Source organism: Lonchura striata, chromosome 5 (assembly GCF_050655825.1).
Source record: "Lonchura striata isolate lonStrDom1 chromosome 5, ASM5065582v1, whole genome shotgun sequence".
Classification (NCBI taxonomy): Eukaryota; Metazoa; Chordata; class Aves; order Passeriformes; family Estrildidae; genus Lonchura; species Lonchura striata.
In genome coordinates, this window is record NC_140707.1 from 28,711,782 (window position 1) to 28,727,157 (window position 15,376).

Below are 15,376 nucleotides of genomic sequence, written 5' to 3' on the forward strand. Positions count from 1 at the left end.
TGACCAGCTGAACCACAGCTCCTCTTCACTCTGAGGTTTGCCAAACCCCATGGTGAAGTCCTAGTCTTGAGCAACAAGATCACCTCACTTCCTGGTCCTCAGCTGAACAGGATGCAAAATACTACTATCAACTACAGAAGGTATTCACTGCTCCTAAATTTCACCTTTGAGCGGCATCAAACTGCATTTTCATAAAATACACCAGGGATGTGGCTCAAGATTCTGTGAAATCATGGACAGCTGGCACCTTATTAATCTTTGATTTCACAGCAGTCTCCTTGTGCTGGCACCTTTGCTTCCTGAAATCTCACCTTTTGGAGAATGAATGGTTGGAAAAAACAGCATTTTCAAACACGACAGTCTTAATTTTCATTTAAACCAGAATCAACTGCTCTAGAATCAACCTGTTTCCTGCCTGCACTGATGTCCCTGCCCTGGATTTCAGATAACCAGTGCCACTAGGGCAAACATTTGGAGTGGATTGCTATCAAAACTGAGTGAAAAATAATTTAAAGCTACACCACAAAAGATGTCTCTACAAAACCCTTCCTCTTTCTCTGAAGGAAACCTACACCACCACTAACAATTCCCTCCCTGCAGGTCTCATCCTCCGTGGTCAGGAATGGCTGCAGCTCCTCAGAGCGATTATCAACGCCTGCTTCACACAGGACTCGCGTCTCATCTGGGTCAAGTGGGCAACTTCTGTTGAGATACAGGTCACTGCAGCATGCATTGCAACAGCACCAGCATCACAAGACAGCAAAAACTGCAGCAGCTTAATACTCACACTCAGCAGGAGGCACTTGTTTTCTTTGATGGCACCTATGCAGCCCACGAAGCCGATGATCATGACAAACGTCCCTGTGACGATCAGCAGGTTGGCAGCTGACAGGGATGGGAAAGAAGAGGAGAGGGTGGCAAAGTTCCCTTGGGTAACAGCCAGCCAGATGCCTACACCAAGGATTCCACAGCCTCCCAACTGGGAAAACAAAGAGAAACAAAGGAACTCAGTTATTGTATCCAAGCAACCCAAGATATGAAACTGTATCAATATGGCAGTGGAGCAAACCAGCAGTCACACCTGGTAAGAAATTATTTCTCCTTATGACATTTTCAGTAGGAAAAACAGAGAAAAAAAATAGAAAAGTCATCAGTAAGATGCAACACTCAAAAACTCACAGATTTCCTAAATCCAAGACACAATCTCAGATACCAGGTCTTTTGCCCTCTAGTGAAAAAGCAGACACTGAGTAAAGGATAAATTCCCAAAGGGTCAGGGATTGAAAAAATCCCTGTCCCATTTAGGTACTTTAGAGAACTGCCCAGAATGGCTGAAACATTTTCAATTCCCCATTCTTCCCATCCCAATACACTGTCTCTCATCCCTGACCCACGCCATAAGCAAACCTTGCCAGAGCATCCCCCTGGTAGAACACCTCATACTTCTTAGTTAGCTCCTGTCTAAGGTCAAGCCTCTCCTGGAAGCAAGAGAGCATTTAGAATATAAGGCAAAGAGGATTTTGCATCATTATCTAGTCACACAGCACAGCATCACTTAGGTTTCTTTCTTTCCTGCTCTCCCTTTAAAATAACCAATTTTTATTGAGTTTATAATTGCACTTTATTATCCAAATCAATTAAAGGCTTGGAATGAAATTGTGTTCATAGAGTAGTAAGCCAGACATATGCAGGAGCATATCCACTAAGTACCTGCATAAAGTGGATGAACATAATGCAGCTCATGAACCAGGGAAGGAAAAAGACAGAGTTAATCCTCGGGCAGAGCTAAACCTCAGAAATGAAACACAGAGGAGAAACACAAAAGCCAAAGCAATTTCTTATACTAATTACTAAGGTTGTCTCTTAATGCCGCTGAATTCCTCCCCAAATAAAAGGCAATAAAGGCAGCTGTGTTTTAAGGCAGTATTCCTCACCCCAGTTGCAAACCACTCTGTTTTGTTCAGAGCTAAGGAACCAAACTAAGCCTCACATCAGTGTACCTCAGCTGCACCAACCTGTGTGTCTCCACCTAGAGAAAGCAAACTCCAAGACACAGGGACTCAAATGCCCACATTTAGGAGTCTGCAAATGCCAGGCATCCCCACATCACTGTATTCAACCTTTCACAAGTATCCTCTTACAAGTGCCATGGAGAGACAGTCCATGGCCTGACCTCCCCTCTATTCCCACTTAGAGAGTATGATCATTAACATTGTCCAAAGTTATTGAAGAATAACCAAGGGATTGGAGGGGGAAGAATACCTAGAGAAGGTAACCCACAGAAAATCATTTAGGCTAAGGGAGGGGATATAAAGAAAAGCTATCATCATGGCCCAAAGGAAAAAAAAATAGTAATCATATAGGAACAAAATCCCTAAAGAGGAAATAAAACACTGATGGTCTGCTGAGCAGAACAGCATTGAAGGAGATGTCACAACCATCTAAGGTAAAACCAAACTGGTCAGAGTGCTGAAATACAGACAGGAATAGCACTAAATCGGCTGAGGAATGGGCTGAAAAGCAGAAGTGCACTTCTGCCTCCTCAGCTTGGTGGATGTTTGCCTCAAGATCAGCCTCAGAGCTGCAGGCATGGGTAGGCTGCTCCAACAGCCCAATTAAGCCTAATGAAGGCAGATGCCCAAGAGCAGCAGAACCATGACCTTGCAATGCATTTAGCTCTTCAGTTCTTTGTTCTGAAGCAACTCAATAGTACCAATAAGAGGCAGCTTATTTCATCACCTTTCATGCTCCCCCTGCTGCTACGCTGCTTTGAGTGTTACCATCACTTGTATTGCAGGGGGTGGGTCTCACTGAGGATGCTGTAAAGGCAAGACCTGCTTGCCTGTTCCTCCATCATCCACTAATTTCTTATTGATGTACAATGCTTAATGCTTGGGACATTGTTGCCTGGATTTTTGAACTCAGCATCTTCTGACTCCAAAGTCATTTTTGTTTGCAAAAACTGGAAATTCACCAGTGGCATGAAACATCAGAAAACCAGGACACAGTTCATGCGAAATGCCACAACTGGGGCTGTAGCCATTTAGATCAGGGATCCTGTTCAGCAGCAGTATCTCACTACACTGCCCTTGATTCAGAGATACTCTGCTCTCCAGCAGCTCATTACATTCCTATTTTTAAAGAGATAATGCACAGCTCTTCCTTGGGTTGACTGACTAAACTTGAAAGGCAAAAAGGTATCCTTTGAACATTAAACCACCCAGCTCAAACTGGACTTCATAATGTCAGCGCATATTACTGAAGACTGCTCCACCTTTGTTCAGCTCTGTTCCTTTTCCCACACCAGAATATCTACTCATGGTCCCAAATAAATTTACTAAGCTGTCACACCAGGCACACCCAGGAAACAGAGGCTGTCCTTAGCTATAGACTAAACTGCTCTTTAAAGTCCCCCTTTTCCCCAGGGAGCGAAGCACACCTGCAAGTGTGCATCCAGTGGCCTTTTAACAATCAAGGATCTGTTTAGGGAACTGCTTAAAGAACCAGCACCTACCAAGACAGCCACAGGAGCCTTTCCAACAATAGCCAAATGTTTTCTATTCCAGAACATTCAAAAAGCTTTCTCCTCATGCTCTCTGCCTTCCATTCTGAACTGAATTGCAATGTAATTCCCAGTCTGAGACCCTGGCATTAGAGGCATCATATTTACTTATTCTGGATCAGAGCCAAGAGAAAGCAGTTGTAGTTGGTTCTATGCTGTATGTCTGTTTTTATTTCCTCCTCTTGGTATCTAAGGCACAGATAATTTTAAATGGTTATTTACAATGTTCTCTCTCCTCCATTTTTTCTCTCCTTACCCCCAGTCTTCTTTTCGTGTCAAAGAGTGTCAGAAGCATAGTGAGGAAATGAAAATTTTGACAGTTTTCTGGGCTTGCTGATATGTGAAACTAAACAAAACCAAAACCATTAACAGGGCTGGTTTTGACAATTTGGGGGCTTCTGCACAAACAGTGATACTGTCACAATTAAAAGAGAAACCAGTAAGATAAAAAAATTAGAGAGAAGTCTACAGCTGATCTACTGGCAGCCAAATGAGAGCCTGTATTAACTCAATTTGGTGAGTGCAGAGTTGACTACAAATTAAAAAAAAATGTTCCCCTTCAAAGATGCCAGGCTACTGACAATAGTGCTTTTTAAAACTCCCTTGTGAAATGTTTAACACATTATTTGCCTAATTTTTCAGGATAATCCACTGTCTCACAAACAAGGCAGCTCATGACAAAACCTAAAAAAAAATGCAGTTCTCTCTTTTTTTCCTTAATAAATGTTGCTCTTTTTTTTGCCAAGTCTTTTATTCTAAGGTGAAAACAGTGAGACACCAGAAGGAATACTGTCCCAACCCTAAGACATAGGATATTTGAGTCAGGTGTTTGCTCCAGGAAAGATCTCAGTGTAAATCTTGAATGGGCTGTTTGGTGCATCTGTGCCTGAGCTGCAAAATTGTGAGGAAAAGACAGAAGCAATGGGTTTTTTTCAAGCCCTGGACTTTGCAATTGGCTGTGGAAGTAGCAAAATATTCTGTTCAAGACAAATTTCTCACAAATTTATAGAGCAGAGTCAAGCAGTACAGCAGGTGTCTTATTCTAAAAGCAGAGATTATCTGTCTCTTCTTCCCCAGGAGATACACAGAGGCGTGCACTTGCTCTCTTGGCAAATAAACTGCCTATGGAATTAGATCCTCCAAATTGTTCTAATGGGCTAGAAAATAAATTATTCAGGCTTCAGTGCCTACATTTAGAATTGATCTTACAGTATGATAATCAAAGTAATCCCAAACAGCCCTGGATATATGCTTGTTGGTGAAGAAAATTATTCTGAAGTCACAGCTACACACTTAAAATACTGCAGGAGAAATTGACTCATTGTTCATGATAATGGTGCTGGCATCTTTAAGTGGGTTTTTTTATTGGTTTTATTACATAGAAAATGCATCTAATTGAGGTTTCTCATATTGTATCTGATTAGGATCTACTCATCACACTTCCTCTCTTAGCCCCTCCCCCCCCCCCCCAAAAAAATATATATATCCTTGTGTGTTAAGAAATACACTGATAACAGAATCCAAGTGGAAGATACGACCAGTTCTCTTGGAGGATTTTTCTCCCCCAGTCTCTACATATTTAAACTAAAAGGGCTCTCTCAATCCCCCTTGCATGAATATGCCTCCCCCGCCAAGTCCAGAGTTAAAGTATACAGTGAAAAAACCAGCATGTAAGTATCAACAGCAGTGATGTGAACATTATCCTGCAAATCTTCTTGTAATATCAGGCACAGTGAAATTACTGCTGCTTTCAGCTAGACACAGAGAGGGGGTGGGAATGGAATACATATGTATATTGACAGGATCAAAAGCAGGAGTATGGGTGTAAGTGCGGGGGATGCAACACCCCACATAAACCCCTGTGAATGACCTGTCTGTGCAGCTGTTTCCCATCCAGGAGGGAGTGGCCACTTCTGGAATACACCTTCAAACACATTAGCCACTTGTGGAAAACACCTTCCAGAGGCAGTTCATGGCCACTGGACTACTGAAGCCCTCGTAGCCATCCATCTGCACCATGCCCCCACTGCCAGTGTGCAGCACGACTGAAATTGCAGGTGCTGTCCCCCAACGTGGATCAACTCTTTGGCAGAGCTCATGAGACATAAACTAGGAGTGTCACCTCTGCACGGCACAAGCTGCATTTCCTTCACTAGCCAGAGGTCTGAAATGTAACATATATAGGATGAGAAGCACATTTCTGCCCTTAGATTATTGAGGCTCTGTAATGTAGAGCTCTGTAGTGTAAAACTGAAGGATATGCACAAATTCCATCCAAAATGGCCATGATCTGAGCTGTGTCCTTTTAGGAAGAATTCAAAAAGAACTAGGAGAAAAAAAAAACCACTTGAGAAAAGATCAGTTAGTAGGGACCACACTCCTGACAGTGAAGAGAGAGGAACAATAGTATTCCCTAAACACCAATATGGGATAGGAAAGGTGAATAGAGGATTGGTATTAACTTTTCTTAAGATTAAAAAAGTTAGAGGTTATTTGGTCTACAGATTGAAAACCAATAAAGTCAAGTACTTTTCCACAAAACAATTAAATTCTGGAATTCATTGCCACAGAGTTTTGTGGATGTTGAAATATATGCAGGTTCAAAAAGGGATTACACAAAACAAATGAGAGCAAGGTATCCTAGCATTTCTTATAAATGGTATTTTACTTGCAGCACTTACAGGGGAAGACCTTAAACTATTAATTGGAGGAGCTGATTAAAGTATCCTGTCTTGTCCCTTCTTTTTTATTATATTCTCTCTAAGCATCCCTGACCATGACCAAAAACAGGGTAATCAGCTAGATAAAATCTTTTCAACATTATGGACATTTGTTTGTTCTCCTTATCTCACGCTCTTCTGCCACTAGTTTAAATGTTCACTTGAAGTCTGAATTTGACTTTTTCTTTTTGCTTGCTTTACTTGGCATCAATCTACTTTCAGAGACAGGGTTCTAGATATAGACACCAATTAAGGAATTAAACCCCTGTTTCTCCTTACCTACATACCATATCCTTCATTTTGTATCAATGAATACATAGTTCATTTCAGTGTAAACTTTAAAGATCTGTTTAATTCATTGAATTTATCTTACTTAGAAACAAATTCAAAATTGTTATCTCCCTCAGATCCACTGGACCTACAAATGCTGTATTTCTTTTCCTGTCAGCATGCAGATCCTGTTCAGCTGCTTCTCTCTCAGGAAGGGGAAAGGGAAAGGTAAGTGTGTAACTGAGTAAAGCACAAAGCATTTCAAATGCCATTTGCTTCAGCTCTACATATAAGCAGTAAAAATCTAAAAGCTATATGAAATTACTTGTTTAGCCCTGACATCCCACACCCTTCTCAATTTCCTTAAAAATAATTTCTGAATACAAAAGTCTCACGTTGCTATATGGGCCATTACGTAGAAAAGCAGCAGCGAAAGACCTCCAAGAGCTGCAGGTCTCCATCCCCAGCTGGTGTCAACAGCACAGCTGATGGGTCCCCACTCTGAGCATCAGCAGCCAAGGATCCAGCCTGAATGTCCCACTGGATATTTTCTCCTGAATTAATATCCTACCTGCCTCTCCTTTACAAGCCAGTGTCCTGTCAGCAGTGTAACACAGCATACAGCACTCAAAGTAGGTGTGCCGTGCCATCTTCCGTGAGTTATCCTGCACAGGCAAGCAACTGTTAAATGAACACAAGTAGCTGAGTGCTACAATCTCAATCTCTGCTCTGCCTGCCAGCATGACATTCATGCCCTCACTGCCCTCTAACTCCACTGTGTCTTGTCAAAGGTTAGAAGAAACACATATCAATAGCTCATGTTGCTGTTTTCCTTCCCTTTAGACCCTTCTCTCCTACAAACAGGCTTTGTTTTATTTATATTGGGATATTATACTGGATATTCCTCCCAGTGCATGAGCCTGACAAATGCCAAGTGATTTTATCAAGTTTAAAAGGAGCTCTGAAGCCCTGTTTGTAAACTACATGGGCAAAGAAACATCACAAGAATGGCAATCCTTTTCATACTGTCAATAATGCAAACATTCAAAAAGCTGTATTTTCAGTTACCCTGGTGTGGATTGAGCCTCAGGAACTTAAGCCTCAAGAAATTCAATATTCCTTCTCAGTTGAGTTCCACCACTAAATTGCATTATCATACAACTAAAGTAAATTTGGGGACAATTGAAGACACCAAAAGACAGAATCTCATGCTGACACCTCGCCAGTGGAGAAGTGAATAAAGAGTCATTCAGGTAATCCCTGCTGTTTTATGAGCAGCATTCTCCTACACACTTATTCCTCCAAATCATAGCTAGCTATCAACTACAGGTACAGAAGAATGACTGCCACATTTATGAGTTAATACCAACCTAAAATGTGATGATTTCCCTTCATGGGCTCAAAATTCAGTGAAACACTTAAATGTGTGCTCAATTGCATCCTTATTCAGCAATGTAATAAAAGAATGTGCTTAACTGCCACTGACCTTAATTAGGCCCTTTTGTAGTGCATTGAATTGCCCTGTGCTGCAAAGCTCTGTCACCAAGGATGTAAAAACTTGCAGAAATAGAACAGTTGAGAATGACCTATTAAGGCAGCACTGCTGATTAAACATAATAAAAGAATATTAAAAAGTGGTGATTATCAGTGTCACAAGCATCTAATCTGGTAACTTGCCTAAATTGTAATTCGAATTAAAGATTATGAGGAAAGCAGTGAGTTAATGACAACTTACTGAAACAGAGCAAATGCATGAGTTAGAAAAGGAAAAGGGATAAATACATTACCACTACTCTTTCCAGGTTCTAGCTTTAACTGCTGCCAAACCAAAAGTGTTAAAGCTTTTTCATCTGCTCCTCAAATATAATTTCTAAATCCACCTGGGATTACTGTAATGAAATAGATACAGTTGTACTGAAGAATACATGCATGAGGTCTGGAATCAGAATCCATCAAATGAAGACAATCATTTAACAAAGAAGCAGCAGTGTATGAAAAGTGGGTGGGACCAGGAGTCTGTGTTCTGTTCCATACTACAGCAATAAATAACTTTTTAAATTACCTTGTAGCATAACCTGGGAAAAGACCAGATCTGGAGCTCTAGATGCAATTGTAATCATCTGTTGTCACACACCTAGCACTAAATACTGGAAGCAATAGAAGCAAATATAATTGTAAAGTTTGGGGGAGTTATACAACACAAACCCTGTGATGTTGTAAAGGTAATTGCTGACAGAGAATTTTACCAGAGCTATTTGGCAAAATACTGAAAGAAACTGAGCATAATAAGCCTCAAACAGTGACTCCAGAGCCCATAGCTTAGTTCTTTGGTTTAGCACAGATTTCCTGTATTAAATAAAATCCAGATTATTCAGTATCTTCAGTGCTTTTCTCTCCCCTGGAGGTACTGGATGGATTTAGAATAAAGGGTAGTGAAATACAATGATACAAGTCCCAAAGAAAACCAAAGATAAACAAACAGACTCCTTACAGAACACAAAGATGACAGAGATGATCATTCTATTTCATATTACTTGAAAGTTTTTAAAACATGTTGTAACAAGCACAATCTGCAGAAAAATAAAATGAAACCAAATTTTATATTGCATGTTTAATCCATCAATAGAGGTATGTAGATAATGCAAGACTGGTTGCTATAAAAACATCCATAGCAAACATAGATACTATAGCTGAAATGCAAAATAAGTTGTGAATTTTAAAAAAAGTGCTGACACTGTAAAAAAAACCCACCTAGAAAACAGCTAAAGGTGATGCCTTCCCTCACAAAAGCTTTCAAAAAATAAGTCTCCACTCTATAAAACAATATCTCACTAAATATCCTGAACAAAGAATCTTCTATGGTGCCCAGTGGCAGAAGCTAAGTCCTGGAAGCTGAGCCAGACCACAAAAAGAGCCTCTGGTTTCAGTCCTGCATTTGAGGGCAGGTAGTATTTCCCAACACATCTGGCTTTTTACATACTGAGGCTGATTTTGAGCATCCTTTCTTGGGTTCCAAATTGGGCTGATGTATTCCATTGTGACTATGGCTGATTTTTCTGATGGATACCTCTGCAAACATAGTCTGCACAACAGGTCTTCTCCAATTCCCCTGGCAGCAATGAGCTATGCCATGTTTTCTGCTCCCATTCAGCTCTCTGAAGGGTACTCAGCAGCCAGTGATGGTGTCAGGATGTATATCCATACAGGGGCACTAGCAAACGCTGCTCTCCACCCCACAGCTGACAGCACAGGGCTGGAGGTGAGGAACAGTGGGAACTCCAGCACTGCAGCGCTCCCATCCTCAGTAACCATTGTTACTGTTCTGCTCTTTCTGAAACCTGCTCTTTTTCCAGGTACTGACAACACCTGAGGACAGACAAATATCCCATATCACAGGAAGCCCCTTCCCACATTGTCGCTCTCTAAAAAGCATAGGACTCTCAGGCTGATCTCTGGCTGGCCCAATTCTTTTTGAGGCACTCAAGCCCTGCTCAGGAACTGAGCCAATTGTGTGCAGGGACAGAAAGGTTTTGGGAAGTAGTAGGACTTAGACAAGTATCTCATTTCCTGAGATTTAACTTTTCAAGGGGATGGGGAAAATGATCAAACTTGTATACCACAACTGGCTTATAATGAGAAGTATTTTTAAACAGTCCCATCAATAAGCAGCCCACATGGTCATAGGACTTCTGACATGTTCAGTATTGATCCCCTGATCAATAACAGGCTTGTGAGCAATAATCACACCCTAATAGCTTCACATCACAAAGCTCATCTTCTTTCACTGAACTCCATCAGAACGCTAAGCAAAACACATTCTGAATCTTTTATGGATTCTTTTTAATGGATTGTTAATAATATTTGTACAAGCAAACAAAGTACTTACTACCATCTCAACTGCCTAAATGCCATGTAAGCAATCCCTCGTAACAAAAGCAGCATTACGTCTGGAATAGCGTATCTCACTTCAATAGCTCAAACGCCTTGTCAAGAAAGCTATTCTAATTGGGTGGGAGTACAAGAGAAAGCAAAGACTATTCCCTTGTTTTATGTTAGCAATTTTTAATGATTGTTTATTTATATTAGGCTTTGCTATGCAATAGCACATCTGAGGCTATTTATACACAATTACTTGCATCCCAAGCCACTTGCAAGCATGGGCAGTATGCCATCAGTAATGAATGGCACCTCAAATAATCTTTTTTTTTCTGCACTAGTTATCCCCAAAGGAAACATTACAGTCCCTACTTATCACCAACTGAATATCTGCTACAGAAGTATTTCAGATCCTTTGGAATAAACGAATTAAACAGATCCATGATCAGCAGCTTCACTGCAACATACAGACAGAAGAGACCACAGATTACCCCACTTGCACGTTTCATTTGGTTTTTTCTATTTTCTGGATCTGAGGAAATGAGACTATGACACAAAAATGAATGTAAACATTCCCTCTGGGACTGTCCAAACAACCAGTTTACACTAAGCACTCCCTCCAAATATGTCTCTGGTCACAAAAGTACTGTTGACACTTCTGAACTGCAGAAAATTTCTGGACTAAACCTCATCTTCTTTTGTCAAATGCTACAGGATACAACACAGGAAGACTGCAAATATTTCTTCTAACCTCTGGTCTACACCATCAGCATTTAGACATCTAGAATGGCATTCAGGTCACCTGACTTTTGATGCCAATGCTATTATGGGTGTCTAGAAATCAACACGGCTCACCATGGTCTAAGCCTGCCTTTGGTCAGCTGAACAGCTCCCTGGACACCATTAACAGCATTGATCAGAATTCCCTGACCACAAGGGCAGCCCCCATGCCTGCAGTTAGGGCAACTCATAGCTCAGCTCAAATTCACCTGCCCAGACTCACACTTGCCATTGGAAGGAAATAGGCATCTTCAAAGTTCACTCCAACCTATTCTAGAATATCCATCCAGGCCAAATGACTCTTTGGGAAACTTACTCTGATCGGTAGCTGGAATGAACACCATGGACAGAAGAAAATCCTTACCCTGTTACCTGAAAGAGAAAAGATGATTCTCTTTCCAAAGGTCAGGCTGTGAAGCTTTACAATCCACCCATGAGGTAATTTGAAAATTAACTAATCTATTAATTAAAAGTACAAATTGCTTTTTTTATTCCTTATTATAAAAACATGCCACCATATAGATACTGAACCCCCATGTGTAGTCAAACACACACACACAGAGCATGAAGAATCAAATTATCTCAGTTTAGCAAGTCCCAGCCAATGCTCATGGAAAGCATTCCCATACACTCTCATTCTTGCACTGCCCCTTACATGTATTGTTGCTTAGTAGCTCTTAACAAAGGCGTATGACTGACATGAATTTATAGCTTTTTTATTACTTTGCCCCTTCAGGTTATAAATTCATGAAACAGTTGTAGTTTATTACATTTTTATGTTTGTCAGCTTTATTCACACACTTTTTCTTGCCATTAGATGTGAAAAAGCTTTGGGGTTTCTGCAGATCCTCAATCATTCTGTGCCAGGGCCTGAAATGAGATGGAAACAAAGTCTTCTGGCTCATCTGAAAATAAATGGCCATCTCAAAACTTCCTCAGTACATCCTTCCACCATAAACCACAACTACATAAATATGACTTCATAAATTATATATCTTAAGTTTTTGCACGCTCACAGCAGTTTACCAATAAAGATTCTGCAATAGCAATACCTGCTTAAAAAAACCAAAAACCTAGACATAAAATCATTGTCAATGATGATAAATGATTACAGCTTAATAACAGTCAAGCTGACAAAGCTGAAATGTCCACAGGGTGCACTGCAATTCAAATTCCACAGGTGAAATAATAAAAAGCTATGAAATATAAATGTTCCTGCCTTCGGCAAAGAGAGGGATTGTAGAGAATGGCCTTGTGACACCAGGGTGCGTACTTATTCTAATTCTAGGATGTCCCCCAAAACAAAACACTGAAATTTCATGCAAATTTAGTAGGCAGGAGAATAAATGAGCTTCGGGGCAGAGATGATGGAATGTGTCTGCGCTGGGTGGGACAGGTCTGACAAGAGAATAAAACCGGAGACGGACATGGGATCAGGATAGAAAAGAAAGGCAAATATTGAGAAGCATAACTTTATCAAAGAAGAACAAGAAGATATATTTGGATAGCATACTATATTCCTACGTTAACTACAAAAATAGCTTTTCTGGATAGGAAAGTGGAAGGCAGCAGTGGGACTCTCAGTATCAAATCTCTCAGTGAAGTTCAGGCTAAAAATCATATTTGTCAATCAAGGGAAAAGTCTTATTTAGTAACTCATCATGAGGCCACTTGGAGTCTGCAGCTGTGCCGTAGAGAACCTGCCCACAATTAATGACCTGTAGCCACTTAATGCTAAATGACTGATTTCAAATTGTAAATAAGCAGCTCTGTATGAAGAAAATGTCTCAAGATTATTTCAGCCACCTTCATTCCCATTCCATTAACAATTTCACAGCCAAAACAGAATCAAAGGGGCAGAGAGCTCTCATCTCCAGATGATGAAGTGAATCCCCAAGAAGAATTTACTTCAATATTATTCCTTGCCTTTCTCACTCTCAGAAGATGGAGAGAGCTTTACCTCACAAGTGAGAGCAGGACAAGTTTGCTTGGACAAAAACAAGAAGAAACCATCCAGTTTTCAGTCCACCTCCTCTCTTTCCCTCACCTCTCAAAGGGTGTGCTCTCTCAGTAGAGGCAGGTATCAAAAGTACACAGCTGAAAAGGGAGGAAAGGATAGTAGGATGAATACGAGTCCTCTAACAAAAGTGGAAAAAAAAAGCAGAAAAGCATGAAGGAAAATCCTTTGAGTAAACAGTCTAATACTTCTTAACTATACTACCCTCTAAATCCAGTGATCTGCTTGAATATTCCCTCTCCAACCCTGACCTTCATCCTGATATATGCTATTTCAGCAATTTTTGTTATTCTACAGAAATTCTGCATTTATCCCTAATTTTAAGACTTCCTGTGTTCACTAACCCAAGTCTGCTCTCTGCTCAATGACTGTGGTCTCTGACTTGCCTATGGAGAGGGAAAGAAAAGAACTGATGGGCCAAGGGCATACCAAGAGGACTGCAGTAGAGAAGTTGGTATGGCACAGCCAGAGAGGGCTGCCGTCACAGGGAGAACACTGGGGATTGGAAACACTTCCCTAGAAGAAAGCTCAGGAGGAAAAGGCAGCACTCTCAGACCCAGTATCTGCCTTCCCTTCACTGCAGCAGCACAGGGAGAGCTGATGAAAATATGATGTCATTGTACCCCTTTATTTTAAGAGGAAAAGTTGCTATTGGCAGACTGCTGTATGGGTAATTGCTTCCTTTTTGGTCTAATGAACATGAGATTTGTTGTCAGCCTTCCAGGGACAGTGAAAAGCTCATCTATTTTCTCCATTTTATCTGGATAAAATGGCCATGGGATTTGCTCAGTTAGGCAGCATTAGGGTGAATGATTATGAGGAAGTGCTAAAGTGCCACCAAGAAATTCACAGCACTATCAGAGCTCTGTATTAGTCCTCCCTAATAAAATCTAGTTCTTATAAAGAATAATTATCCTCAGTTGTAATCTTTAATAGCTATGTCTAGTGCAAGCAGCTAGAGCTAGTTTCTGAAACACTTAAATAAATACTTCTGTCAGGACCTCCAAGGAGCTGTGCTCAAAGTATGATACTCTTCTCAGTGAGCTCAATGCTGCATCAAGGTCAGCTCTCTTCAGGCTTTCTGTGTAAAACATCTCCCTGCTCTGCCAAGCCCAAGGAAAGCACAGTCTGTCTTCCCCAACAGCTTTGTGAGTACAATTATGCATGTTCTGTATGCTTACATGAACTCACACATTAGAAGAGACAGAGAAGAAGAAATTTTAGAGGAAAAGAGGAAACAGTTTGCTGCACAGTGAGACCCTCTAACAGGGGCACTGTGAGTGCCTTCCCAGCCACTGCTGGCATTGAAACACAGTCTCATTTGGGACAGGCCTGAGTCTGTCACACTTGCTTTCATTTGATACAAAAGTCCAGTACAGCCTTTCAGGAATATAATAATTTTCATACTGAAGAACAACAACCCCGGCCCAGGCAGGAATCCTACTCTTTTGTATTACTAGAAATAGATTAAAAATCAAGTTATTTCTCTTTCAATCAAAACCAGCCAGCTGCCACAAGCAGCTGAAATACCTCCAAAACTCCAGGGCTGTTATGGCACAACAGCACACTGTACTTAGCATACTGAATACACTTTGGGGCATTCCCCTAAAAGGACTTTTAATAAATAAAACTTCCAGCTTCCCCTCACTGTTCAATTGGCAAAACAAGCATACGCTTACCTTAAAGCCAGCTAAAAATGGTAAAATAGCTCTGGCCAAGGGGACAAGATGATCATAGGGAAACTTTAATGTCTCCTACCCGAGAGCAGCTCCCAGAAAGCCAGGTTTATTGCAGACAGAATCTACTCACAATAAAATTTTGCTACAGGGCAAGAAAACCAATGGCAGAGAAATAATTTCTCTCTGCAAAGGATCTGCTTGCTGACTTTATTGCTGTTGCCATCTTGAACTGCAGAATCAAACAGTGGCAAGATTTGTATGAAAAGGAGGAATGCTCAGCTGCCAGTGAGAAGGTGTTTCCCTCTCTTTACATCACCCTCCAAATATCCTCCTTTGTAAAATGGACCCTCAAAGGTTCTAGCAGGAAAAGAGAGATCAACACTTCTCCAGGTACCTCTCAATACGTTGACATATTCAACAGCTCTCCACAGAAGCTACAGCAGAAGCACTTGGATGGTTAAACAGAAGCCAA

The 15,376-nt window shown here is 40.9% G+C and overlaps 1 protein-coding gene across 16 annotated transcripts in view; it reads right to left on the reverse strand.

The window, feature by feature from the left end:
- TSPAN4 (tetraspanin 4) overlaps nucleotides 1-15,376 on the reverse strand; it is a 430,007-nt gene that overhangs the window by 72,414 nt on the left and 342,217 nt on the right. For 15 of the 16 annotated variants that reach the window (XR_014955985.1, XM_085581605.1, XM_085581598.1 and 12 more), the window contains one exon: nucleotides 788-979. Coding sequence is in view for 14 of the 16 variants with exons in the window: in XM_085581605.1 (XP_085437731.1) it covers nucleotides 788-979 (192 nt within the window). In the remaining 2 variants the exon portion in view is untranslated. Of the gene's footprint in view, nucleotides 1-787; nucleotides 980-13,255; nucleotides 13,306-15,376 lie in introns of those variants that run through there. The other variant, XR_014955981.1, reaches the window with a different exon arrangement.